The sequence below is a fragment of the Lonchura striata genome, chromosome 20 (genome assembly GCF_046129695.1).
Source record: "Lonchura striata isolate bLonStr1 chromosome 20, bLonStr1.mat, whole genome shotgun sequence".
In the NCBI taxonomy this organism is placed as follows: Eukaryota; Metazoa; Chordata; class Aves; order Passeriformes; family Estrildidae; genus Lonchura; species Lonchura striata.
The window spans coordinates 10,012,220-10,023,845 of NC_134622.1; the positions used below are offsets into that span (position 1 = coordinate 10,012,220).

At 51.1% G+C, this 11,626-nt stretch overlaps 2 protein-coding genes across 2 annotated transcripts; both read left to right on the forward strand.

Annotated features, from left to right (window-relative positions):
• Positions 1 to 5,348: 5,348 nt before the first annotated feature.
• On the forward strand, positions 5,349 to 6,897 carry LOC110467706 (lysophosphatidic acid receptor 1-B-like). The gene has a single exon (XM_021524964.3). The coding sequence runs from the start codon at positions 5,349 to 5,351 to the stop codon at positions 6,288 to 6,290; it is 942 nt and encodes a 313-aa protein (XP_021380639.1). The 3' UTR covers positions 6,291 to 6,897.
• A 3,062-nt stretch (positions 6,898 to 9,959) lies between these two features.
• Positions 9,960 to 11,626, forward strand: ZNHIT3 (zinc finger HIT-type containing 3). Its single transcript, XM_021524854.3, has 4 exons — positions 9,960 to 10,039; positions 10,628 to 10,659; positions 10,956 to 11,096; positions 11,183 to 11,626. Exons 1-4 carry the CDS (start codon positions 9,960 to 9,962, stop codon positions 11,374 to 11,376), a joined length of 447 nt encoding a protein of 148 aa, XP_021380529.1. The 3' UTR covers positions 11,377 to 11,626.

Below are 11,626 nucleotides of genomic sequence, written 5' to 3' on the forward strand. Positions count from 1 at the left end.
TTTGGTCCCCTTTGTTTTCCCATCTAATTTTTTAAAAAATTAAACACGATTCAGGGACAACTCAGAATTTGCATTCAACGAAGAAAAGCGACACAGCTTTATCACAGACACAGCATCATCTCTGGGATTTTTGGGGGTACATTTTGATCCAGCTGAGGAAAACAAAATTCATTTCCCAAATGCCCGTGGGGGCACAAGCCCAGAGCTGGGCCGGGAGCAAGAAGAGCAGGATGCTGTGGGGAATGGGCAGAGAAGTGATGTTATTCCAGCTGAGCTGAGCGTGCAGAGTCATCCAGCAGAGGCTGCATTCAACAAAAAAGCAGCTGAGAAATCTCTCCTTGCCCTGCTGCTCCGGCAGGGGGGTCGCAGGGGCTCAGGCACACCCAGAGCAACTCCTTTATTCCTAAAAACGGGGCTGTAAATGACATTTGCACAACGCAGCGCTCTCGGGGAGTGTTTTCCCACCCTGCAGCTTTGCCTCGCACGTGTGATGGGGTGAATAATTCCTGTGGGGGGAACAAAGAGGGGCTGGTGGAGTTTGGTCCCTTCCAGGTCCCTGCGGGGCCAGGGGGATGCTGAGCACGCAGAGCAGCTCTGCAGCTCCAAGGGCATCCAAGGGACAATTCCTGCTCCTTCCCTGGGCTGCTCCTCACCAGGGAGCTGAACCAACGTCCCCGGAGGCTTTTTCCTGCTCTATTTCCTTGAAGTGCTCTGTTCAGGACTGGAAAGCTGAGGGTTAGAAATTCTGGTCTTGAAAATCAGGATTCTTGATTGATTGATTGATTGATTTTCCTTTTATTTTTTTTTTTTTTTCATTTTCCTCTTTTTGTTTCTAAACCTTCCAGCCTGTCATTATCAAAGTGGCAATAAACTGCACTGCAGTCACGTTAATTAAGCCTTCATTTGAGCTCACAAGTGAAGGCACACTCAGGTAAAGGCATTCCCTTTCTTTCTAAAGCCTGTCATCTAAACAAGCAGGGCTGGCATAATTTGATCTCCTTAGCTTTATTTTTTTTTTTCCCTAAGGAAACTCCCCTGCCAGGTGCTTGGGTATCAGTTTTTGATGGCATCGTTGCACTTCAGGGTGATTCTGATTCCTCTGCAAAACCAGAACTGCCCTGAGAAGCAACGATGCCATCAAGATCTGGGTGTATTTACACAAAGATTTTTGGGTGCTGAACCTGAAGACGTGGGAGCATCTTGGTCAGAGGAGATGACACAAAGTTAAGCAGCTCTCTGAATTCTGTTTTTTCCTGGCAGCTACAGTGGAGGGAAGGACAGGTGGGAATATCAAATCCAGTAAAAATTGCACTGATCTTGTGGCCTGGAGAGCCACAGCAGCAAGGGCTGAGAGGGTGAGGCTGGCTTGAGCCCAAACCCTGGTCAGGGATGAGCTGACCCAGCAGGGGACAGAAAAGCACTTCCAAGGGATTTAAAACCCAGATGGGTTTAGGAATTAGCCAGTGGGTGACTGGGAATCCCACCCTGCAGGGTGAGAAAACACAGCGTGCTCTTCACTTGGCTGTGTGCTGTCATTTTATTCCCCAGAGTTCCCATGGCACTGAAGAGGAAATCTGGAATTTCAGAGCTCTGGATGAAGCAGAAATATTCCAGCTTCATCTTCCATGGGCTGCTGTGGCTGTGCTGAGTGCTGCCCTGGGAATGCTGCCCCAGCACGGGTCATTCCATGGAGCCCTGGCAGCAGGGATGGGATCTGCTCTGCCTTCCTCACACCCGGCTTTGTTTGCCACACACCTGCCTCCAGGTGTTTGTCTCCCGTTGCTTTGATTCTTAAGATTTTCTAAAGCCTTCTGAGTTTATATTCTGTTAAAAAACTTTTTCACACAATATTCTATAAACAACATATTGTTTTATATTCCTTCATAAGAGTAGAAAAACTTCATATCCTAATAGTTTGTCCAATGTCTTTGGAGAGGTGGCCCATTCACTCTCCAATCCACTGTCACCTTTAAAAAAGTATAAAAGTTAGAGTCAGAAAATAAACATTCTTCTTCTTTACCTTACAAATAGCAGTAGCACACATTATACTTTCACATATTCTATAACAACAGTCTCCCATCACTCCAAACCTGGGAGGCAAAAATTCCTCCAGGAGAGAGGCTGGAGCGGGGAGGAGCAGAGCTCTGTGTTTTCAAAACAGCTCCGAAAAATCTTGGACAGGGATCACAGACCCCGTTTGTGCCTCCCTCTCCAGAAAGGAAGGCTTTAATCTGCATTAATTGAAACATAAATTTGATAAATAGGCTCCTTATTTGTATCACTCCCTTTCCTGACTGCTTCTTCCTTGCAGGCCTCGTGATGCCCGCGGAGAGCCGGGGCAGAGGGACACTGATGTGCTGTGCTGAGGGTCATGGCACAAAAGCTGGGATGCATGCAGTGATCCTGCCCAGCTGCCCAGTCCCCGGGCAGGTTTTTGGCCCAGGGTTGGTGTCCCAGTGCAGAGCTGAGTGCAGGGACAGCGGGGAGACAGCAGAACCCTCCCAGCTCCCAGGCGTTGGTGTCGGGGTGGAGAAGGTGACAGGGCAGAAAGCAGGGTGCTGAAAACCCTCATCCTTTTTGGGCTCTCCTGCGTGCACACAACCTCTGGCTCGTGCTGCATCTCCTCTCCCCCCTGTGCTGTGGCATTCCTGTCTCACCACAAGGATGCATTTTCCTCTGGAGCTTCAGGCAGGGTTCCAGTTCCAGCAGAGGACCCCAGGGCGAGGGTGGGAGCTGCCCAGGGGATGAATTCTCTGTTTTGGGATCAATTCTGGTGTGTCCCAGCCGGGGCCTCTCCTTCTGAGCCCTTCTGGGTCCCACTGGAGGCTGAGAGCTGCAGCTGGGGGCAATTCTGAGGCTGCGAGCTCAGCTGGGTGAACTTGGATTTTCCTCACTCGAACCATCACTAAAAATTCAGCCTGGAGCCTCTCCTGCCTCTTTCTCAGTCTCTTCAGTGTGGTCAGTGGTTACTGTCTTCCCCACAGGCACAATCAACAGATAATTCCACAAAATGAGGCCATTTCTTACACATACATCAAAATAAATTGGGCATTCAGAAAAATTCAGTCAATGCAATCACAGAACTAAAAAAAAAAAGTGTTACAGAAGGTGAAATCTCAGTAAACATAAATCAAAGGCTGCCCACAGCAAGGTACAGTCAGTGTTGGAGGTGTCTGCCTGAGATCCTGGAGATTAGATTCAGTCCCTGGAATCCTGTGTCACCTTAAACAAACAATGGGATTGTTCTTTCCCCATTTATAGGATGCAGATAACAATTCCTCACGAGGTATAGTGAGGTAAGCACAGAGAATGATGCTCAGTTCCTGGAATACAGGAGTAGAAAAACGCCCTTGAATTGAGGTTGTTCCATGAAGAGGCTGGGCTTTAAACTTAAAGTATTTTTCATCTGCTTTGGGGAGCCCCAGCTGCATCACAGAGGGTTGGAATACACAAATCCGAGGGTTTCTGAGTATTAAAGCCCACTAAAAAAGCAGCTTCCCCACTATTGTCTCCCTTAATCCAGCAACACGACGGTAATTTGTATGCAATTCTATTAGGGAAATCAGATTACAAATCTTTTGTGGAGAGCTATTTATACCACTTGATATTACTTTAATTACATTCTCATCTCACAATGTTTAGCATTTTGTGCTCGAGCACCAAATTTTCAAATTAGAGCAACTTCAAGCAGCATTTTCAGGAATATCTAGAGCAATTTGGAGCCCAAATTCACAGCTAAGTAATTTTTAGCCACCGGGGCATTTTCCAAACCATTTTGCTCTGTGGATGTTGTGTCCATCACGGGTGTCCTGTGCCCACCTGGGCCGTGCTGCCACTTCTGCTGGGAGGGAAAGGATTTGCTGGGCTGGCTCAGGGGGGACAGAAATAGTGGGGCCCTTGTTCAGCAGCAACCTCACACCCGAGGTGTGGCTGCCAGGGCTGGGATTACAAAGGGAGTTTTATCTGGGACACTGGGAGAAGAATATTTTCTAGGGTGTTAATGCACCCCCAGGCTTGATTGATCAGTTCTCAGCCCTTATTTCTATGTTATCACTCTCTATGTGACCATCTGAAATGCTTGTTGCTTACTTAGACTTGTATAAAGTATAATAATCCCACTTTAAAAGTGTATTGATTAATTATAAAGTATTCCTGGTACACAAAAATGGTGGATGCTGACTGCACATTAAACTGAATATGCTTTCATACACTTCAATAGAAAAAAAACCCTAGAATTGCCCTTTTTAAACTCAAAATTCTACCCTAAATGTCCCACATTTTAAATGTGGCAGAGCTATCAGAGTTCACAGATTCCCACCTCTGGGCTGGAATTGCTGCTGTCATGATCAGTGCTGAATGTGGGAGCCCATCAGTTCAGCTGAGCTGCTTGGCAAGGCCGTGGCAGAAAATTGTGACCAAGGAAGGTGAATCCTTCATCAAGGTAACAAGAAAACACAAATTGAATCCGAATAAATAACGTGGATAAATGGATCATTTACCTGGATAATTGTCCTGCTCACCTGGACTGCTCAGCTGGTTAAAATCTCCCTGCTGCGTCTGTATCCTGTATTTTATTCCAGCAGTGCCCTCTGCTGAGGGCATGGAATGTGTGTCCCCAGAGCTTTTTTTTCCGCCCCCCAACTCTCGGGTATTTCCAATCTAAGTTCTCAAAAATCATTTGCATTTAAAAAGGTGGAGAACAAAAATCTACACTGGTGTTGATATTGGTTTATTAATGAACAAACCACATGAAATAAACACAAAATATCCTGTAGCAAGGGCAGGGGTAGTGGTGTTGGCTGGGTTTTAGCTGTGTTATCGTGAAAGGATTAATTGGAAAAAGGCATTTTCTGGGCTGTTGTGGTCCAGGCTGGAGACACAGCAGTGATGTTTTATTTCAGCTCCCTCAGTCCTCCAAACCCACAAAACTCTGCTCTCCATTTCCTGGCTCTCTAGCCTTTTATGATGAATTAATTTGTGAGTTAAAGCTGGATTCACTTCACTCTGTTTGAGAACATCCTTGAAGGATTTTAACCTGCAGGCGTGCCCACCCATCTCCCCAAGCCCTGGGCAGGTTTTGCTCTTGTCAAAGGTTGCTTCCAGCAGCTCATCCGTGTGGGAAACGTGTTCTGCAGTTTGGGCTATCCTAGCAACTGCCAGGGGCTGGCACAGCCCCCAGCTGGCAACCCAAATATTTAAAAACATGCCTGGTTAAAGTTTAACCCCTGTGCCGATGGTGATGTGGCAGCAGGAGCTGCGTGGAGGAGAGGACCTCTGCCCAGGACCGAGGTGGGAGCTCCGGGGGAGAATGGGATGAGCAGAGCCGGCCGAAAGGAGCATTTCCCACCATGAATGGGTTCCCAAACTGCTCTGCCAACTACACCAGGATCTGGAATCATTACTTGGTGCTGGCCCTGGGCATCCCCCAGCTGACCATCAACGTCGTCTCCATCATCTTCAACTGCACCGTCATCTTCACCCGCCTGGCCACCCGGGACCTGCACAAGCCCATCTCCATCCTCTTCTGCAACCTGGCTGTCTCTGACCTCTTCACCAGCTTCTCTGGCTTCTGGATTTCCATGCTGTTCATCACCAACCCCGACATCACCATCTTTGGCTCCCAGGACATGCTGGCTCCCTACTCCCTGTACACCACGTCCATCCTGTCCACCATCTACAACCTGGTGAGCATCGGCATCGAGCGCTACCTGGCCGTGGCCGCCAGCATGAGGACGAGGTTCCGGGTGGCCAGGAACCACTCCATCGCCGTGGTCTTCATCAGCTGGCTGCTGGCTTTCTTCCTGGGCTGCCTGCCCCTGATGGGCTGGAACTGCCTGCAGGCGGAGAGCAACGTCTCGGTGCTCTACAGCCCCTTCTGCGTCAGCTACCTCGTCTTCATCGCCATGCCCAACGTGGCCGTGGCCTTCCTCGTGCCCCTCTTCACCTACCTGCGGATCATCATCATCCTGAGGAAGAGGAAGCTGAGGATGCAGGCGTGCGGCCAAGCCACGGGCACCTACAGGTCGGCGGAGACGCAGGTGGCCAGGACCAGCATCTCCATCTGGCTGCTGGCCCTGGTGTCCTACGCGCCCTTCCTGGCTGGCGTCGTCTTCGACGCCGTCAACCAGCGCTGCCACGGGGAGCTGTACCCCGGGGTGTACATCTTCAGGAACTGCACGGCCATGCTGATCACCCTCACCTGCCTGGGCAACCCCCTGCTCTACACGCTGAGGCTGAAGGCGCTGCGGGGCCTCGCGGCCGGCCGCGCCTGCGCCATCGGCCACGGCTGACCCCGGGCTGGGGGCTGCGGTGGCTTTGGGGTGCTGCTGAGCCCAGTGCCGTGCCTGTTCCTGCTGGATGTTCCATTCTGTGCCCTCCAGACTGGCTCTGAGAGCGGAGGTGGGGAGAAGATGAAGCACGGGGGCTCCTCTGGAAGCAGCACTCCACGTTCTGCGCTGCACGCTGCTGTGTGGGCACGGACGGAGCAGAACAGAGAGCTCCCTTGCTTTTTAGTTAGTTTAGCCACTGAGGCAGAGAAGGTTTCCCTGGGCTGTTGTTTTTTCTTTCCCTTTTCTTGGAACTGTTGGAACCTGCTCCGGACCGGGACCTGGGGAGCAGCGAGAGGTGGATTGGAAATGCAGTGAAGCCGGTGGGAAGAATGCTGATGTCTGACTCCAGTTCAGGCTGAATGATTTCTTTATTATAACTATACTACAATACATTAATATACTATTTAAAGGAGATACTCAAACTACAAACCTACTTTTCTAACTCCTATATCTAACAACTCACAACTCGTGACTGTCTCGCTCTAGTCCAGCCCCAGGTGGGTTGGATTGGCCACCAGCTCAAACAATCCTCACCAGAATCCAACCAAGCCATCACCCCAGGTAAACAATTCTCCAAACACATTCCACATGGGAAAAACAAGGAGTAGAAATGGGAATTGTTTTCCCTTTCTTTCCTCTGTGCTCCTCTATGAAAAATCCTGAAAGAAAGAAGAATGTGCCTGGCACAAGCTCGCATCTGTGGCCTGCTCTGGGCAGCATCCTCTCCCAGTGCCAGAGGGACTGAGAACAGAGCCACCAGCCACAGGAGAGACTTTTTGAATTTGCCATCTCTTCAGAGCAGCAAATGAACTTTGTCACCTGGTATTGTTCATTTTTTTTGTGCTGGGGAGTGCTTTGCCTGTTAAATAAACAGTTTTTTTCCCAGTTCTCTCCCAGGAAATTTTTCCCGAGCTGGTTGCGGGGAGGGGTTGTGTGGTTTGACTTTCTGAGGGGGCCCTTTTGGAGGTTTTCTCCCAGATTTGCCCTGTGAAAAACACCATTCAGTTGTGTTAAAATTTTAGAAGTTTAATAGCAATGAAAACGGGGATGACAAGAGACAATAAAAAACAAAGAACGACAGACCTCTGGGTGCCTGGCACTGCCACAAACACACCTTGCCAACAAAGGATTACCCTTTAAAAGCAATAGCCCATTGCATATTCATATATCTCATACATAATTCAAACATTCCTCTTCAAACTAAGAGTGTTTCTGCTTCATTTCAATCCCCCCTCATCTAGCAAATCAATCCTGCTGGTCCCTCGAAGTCTGGGTCTTCACCATAAGGAGGCAATAATTCTTCTCTTGGAATCTTATGTCTTGTTGCTGTTATTTCTATGTAAAGAATTTCTTAATTATCCATTCCTTGAGCTAGTTACAAAAATGATTATTATATTACACCACATAGTTTCTGTTTTAATATTATGCTATGGCCTAAAAACTATATTTGCCACACTGCTAAAAAAAGATGAACACAGCACCACTTAGAAGAGATTAATACAGCACTACTTAAAAGATGAATACAGCATAACTTTCCAACACAACACATACAGTACTCAGTTTAACATTTGCAAAGAGCTAATCACATAAAATGTATTTTTCGCAGCCCTAAAGCAGGACACTGGCACTGAACAGACAAATCCAGACAAGCTGCCAAAAACCCGTGGGGAAGAGGCCCTGGCCCTGTCCCTGCCTGTGAAAAATGAGTATTTTATCATTGGCTCTTCTCAGATATTAAATTGAATACTATATGTGTTATGGAGGGTTATTTTGTAATACTGTATTAATCCGTTTTAAGTAGTGTGTTAAATATAGTTTTAGGTTGCAACATAAAATGGAAAAACTGTGACATTAAAATGGAAACTCTGTGATGTAAGGTATTTTTTACTAGCTCAAGAAAGGGAAAAAGATAATAAAATAAAAAAAACTCTTCACACAGAGATAACAGCAACACAAAACCTAAAGAGTTACAGCCTCCTTGTCAGAAAAGACAAACATCCTTCCACCTTCTCTCTGTTTTTATCACCAGGATTAAAGGGAAGAAGTTGACAAAAGCCAGAAAAATTCTTAATTTGCAAGGAATTTATGCACCATGTATGAAATACACGAATATGCAACAGGCTGCTCCTTTGAAGGGTTATTCCTACACAAGGCAGGTTTTTGGCAGCTCAGTGCCCAAAAACATCCAGATGTCCAAAATTCTTTGCTTTTCATTGTCTCGTAGTGTCCTAATCCTCATTGTCCAATTTTTTATTACTCTAATTTTATTACATTTTTTAAAACTATTTTATTGCTAAAAAAATAATTAAAAAAAAAACCCCAAGTGATTGTTTTAAGATTTAAAAAAAACAAGTGATTGGTGTTTTTCACACTGCCCCTGTCCTTCAGGGGTTCACAGGAACAGAAGCTGCTGTCCCAAAGAACTCCATGAACCCTGTCTGCTTTGTTTGAGGGTGGGACAGCTGGGCAATTCCCAGGAATTTTGGGGAATAACAGCGTTTTACTTTCTTGCTCAGTCGGTCACAGCGTGGCTTTTGACTGCTGGGTGAATCTTTATCAACACTGCCTCCCTGCTGTAATTTTGATTGCTGGACGAGGTGTTTTGGTGAGGTGTTTTGGCTGCACTTTCATATTTCTGCTTTTAAAGGCACTCTCAAGTGCCTGGCTTGTGGAATTTGTGCTGCTCCAGGTGAAAACCTTGGCTGGGCTCTTCAGGATCACAGCTGCAGTCAAGTTGCCTGGACAGAAAGAAATAAAAAGGTCAAGAGCAGAATGCTTTGTACAAGCAAAAGGTCTTGACTACTCCCTCTCCAAAGAAAAAAAGAGTTGGTTGCTGAATATTTATTTAGTAGATATTATTCTGTCAGATCCCACTGGAGGTGGAGGCTTATTTGTAGTTACACTGGGATATTTCCCAGAGGAATGTCAATGTTTAAACTTCTTTAGAAGCCTGGACTGGATGGATTTTGTGACATCAGTCGTGTTTCTGGTTCTGCACTGCTCAGCTGCTGCTCTGTGGTGTTTCACCGGTGCTCAGCAATCAAATTCCATGAAAACCCACAGAGTGATGATGTTCTCACATTCATCACACACAATCCCACAGCTGGGGTTTTGCAGGGACTTCTTTCCAGTTTCTTTGCTTTGTTGTTGTTTCCTCATCTTGACATCTACCTGTGTGTCCCTAACTCTATATTTCTGTATTATATCCCCACATCTACATCTGGTTATGTATTTTATATGGGCCCATATCTATATCCGCACCCCTATCTCCAGACACACATCTCCCAGTCCGCTCCCCCTTCTCTCCCCATATTTACATATCTATATCTCTTTCCATACCCACATCCACATCTCTGTGTGTGTGTTTGTCAATTCACGGACACATCTCCGCGCACCGGGGGCGCGCGCCGCTCTCGGCCGTGGATTAGACGCGCCTGGCCGGAAGCGCGCCCCGCTCTCGGCCGTGGATTAGACGCGCCTGGCGGGGGCGCGCGCCGCTCTCGGCCGTGGATTAGACGCGCCTGGCCGGGGGCGCGCGCCGCTCTCGGCCGTGGATTAGACGCGCCTGGCGGGGGCGCGCCTGGCGGGGGCGCGCCCGGGCGGAGCCGCGGCGGCGGGAGCGGCGGAGCCATGCGGGCACCGGGACCGTGCGCGGAGTGCGGCGCGGGGGCCGCGGCCCGGTACCGCTGTCCGCGCTGCGGCAGCGCCTAGTGAGCCAGGGCAGGGCTGGGGCACGGCCGGTACCGCCGGTACCGCGGGATGGGAGGAGCGGGGGGCACAGCCGGTACCGTCGGTACCGCTGTATCCGGGATGGGGCACGCCCGGTACCATCGGTACCGCTGTTCCCGGGATGGGGCACAGCCGGTACCATCGGTACCGCCGTTCCCGGGATGGGGCACAGCCGGTACCATCGGTACCGCCGTTCCCGGGATGGGGCACAGCCGGTACCATCGGTACCGCTGTATCCGGGATGGGGCACAGCCGGTACCGGCGTTCCCGGGATGGGGCACGGCCAGTACCGCCGGTACCGCTGTATCCGGGATGGGGCACAGCCGGTACCGCCGGTACCGCCGTTCCCGAGATGGGGCACAGCCGGTACTATCGGTACCGCCGTTCCCGGGATGGGGCACAGCCGGTACCGCCGGTACCGCCGTTCCCGGGATGGGGCACGCCCGGTACCGCCGGTACCGCTGTATCCGGGATGGGGCACAGCCGGTACCGCCGGTAGCGCCGGTGCCGCTGTTCCCGGGAGCGGGGAGGGCGGTGCGGGCCCGTCTCTCACGCCGTTCTCCCCACAGCTGCTCCGTGCCGTGCTGCCGGACCCACCGCGGTGAGTGCGGGCCGGGAGGGGCGGGCGGGACCGGGGCTGGCCCGGGGCTAACGCGGCTCTCCCCGGCCCGGGGCTAACGCGGCTCTCCCCGGCCCGGGACTACCGCGGCTCTCCCCGGCCCGGGGCTAACGCGGCTCTCCCCGGCCCGGGACTAACGCGGCTCTCCCCGGCCCGGGCTGGCCTGGGGCTAACGCGGCTCTCCCCGGCCCGGGACTAACGCGGCTCTCCCCGGCCCGGGGCTACCGCGGCTCTCTCCGGCCCGGGCTGGCCCGGGACTAACGCGGCTCTCCCCGCAGAGCGCTGCTCGCCCGATGCTGCCCCGCGGGAGCGGGAGGCGGCCGGGCAGGAGCCGGTGCCCGCAGCCGGGCTCCCGGAGGACGTCCCGGGCGAGGAGGACGAGCAGGACCGCGTCCCGGCGCACAGGCTCCGGCTGCTGGGTGAGCGGGGCGGGCGGGATGCACCGCGCGGGGCGGCGGCTGCCCCGGCCGTGGCACGGCTGTGACTCGGTTCTCTCCCGGCCCAGGAGAGTCGGAGGAGCTGCGGGAGCTGCTGCGGAACCCGCACCTGCGGCAGCTGCTGCTCGCCCTGGAGCGGGCTCGGGACAAAAGCTCCGTCCTCAGGCGGCTGATGCAGGAGCCGCTGTTCGTGGAGTTCGCCGACTGCTGCCTGGGCATTGTGGAGCCTCCCGAGGAGAAGGAGAACGTGCTCCCCGAGTGAGCTGCCGTGGGAATGGATTTGTTTCATTATCTTCGGGATTTTGGTGTGGGAGCTCAGCCAGCAGCCAGAGGTGCTGCTGCCCCTCTGCCCGTGGATGTCAGTGCTCTGATTCCAGTCTGGGACACTGTTTTACATCCTGGGGGTTCAGCTTGGTCCTCTGTGGAATTCTTTCTGTTGGCACAGAAATTCACCACAGCAAATGTTGCTTCACAATGACAATATTAAATGTATTTACATTTATTTTAATCCA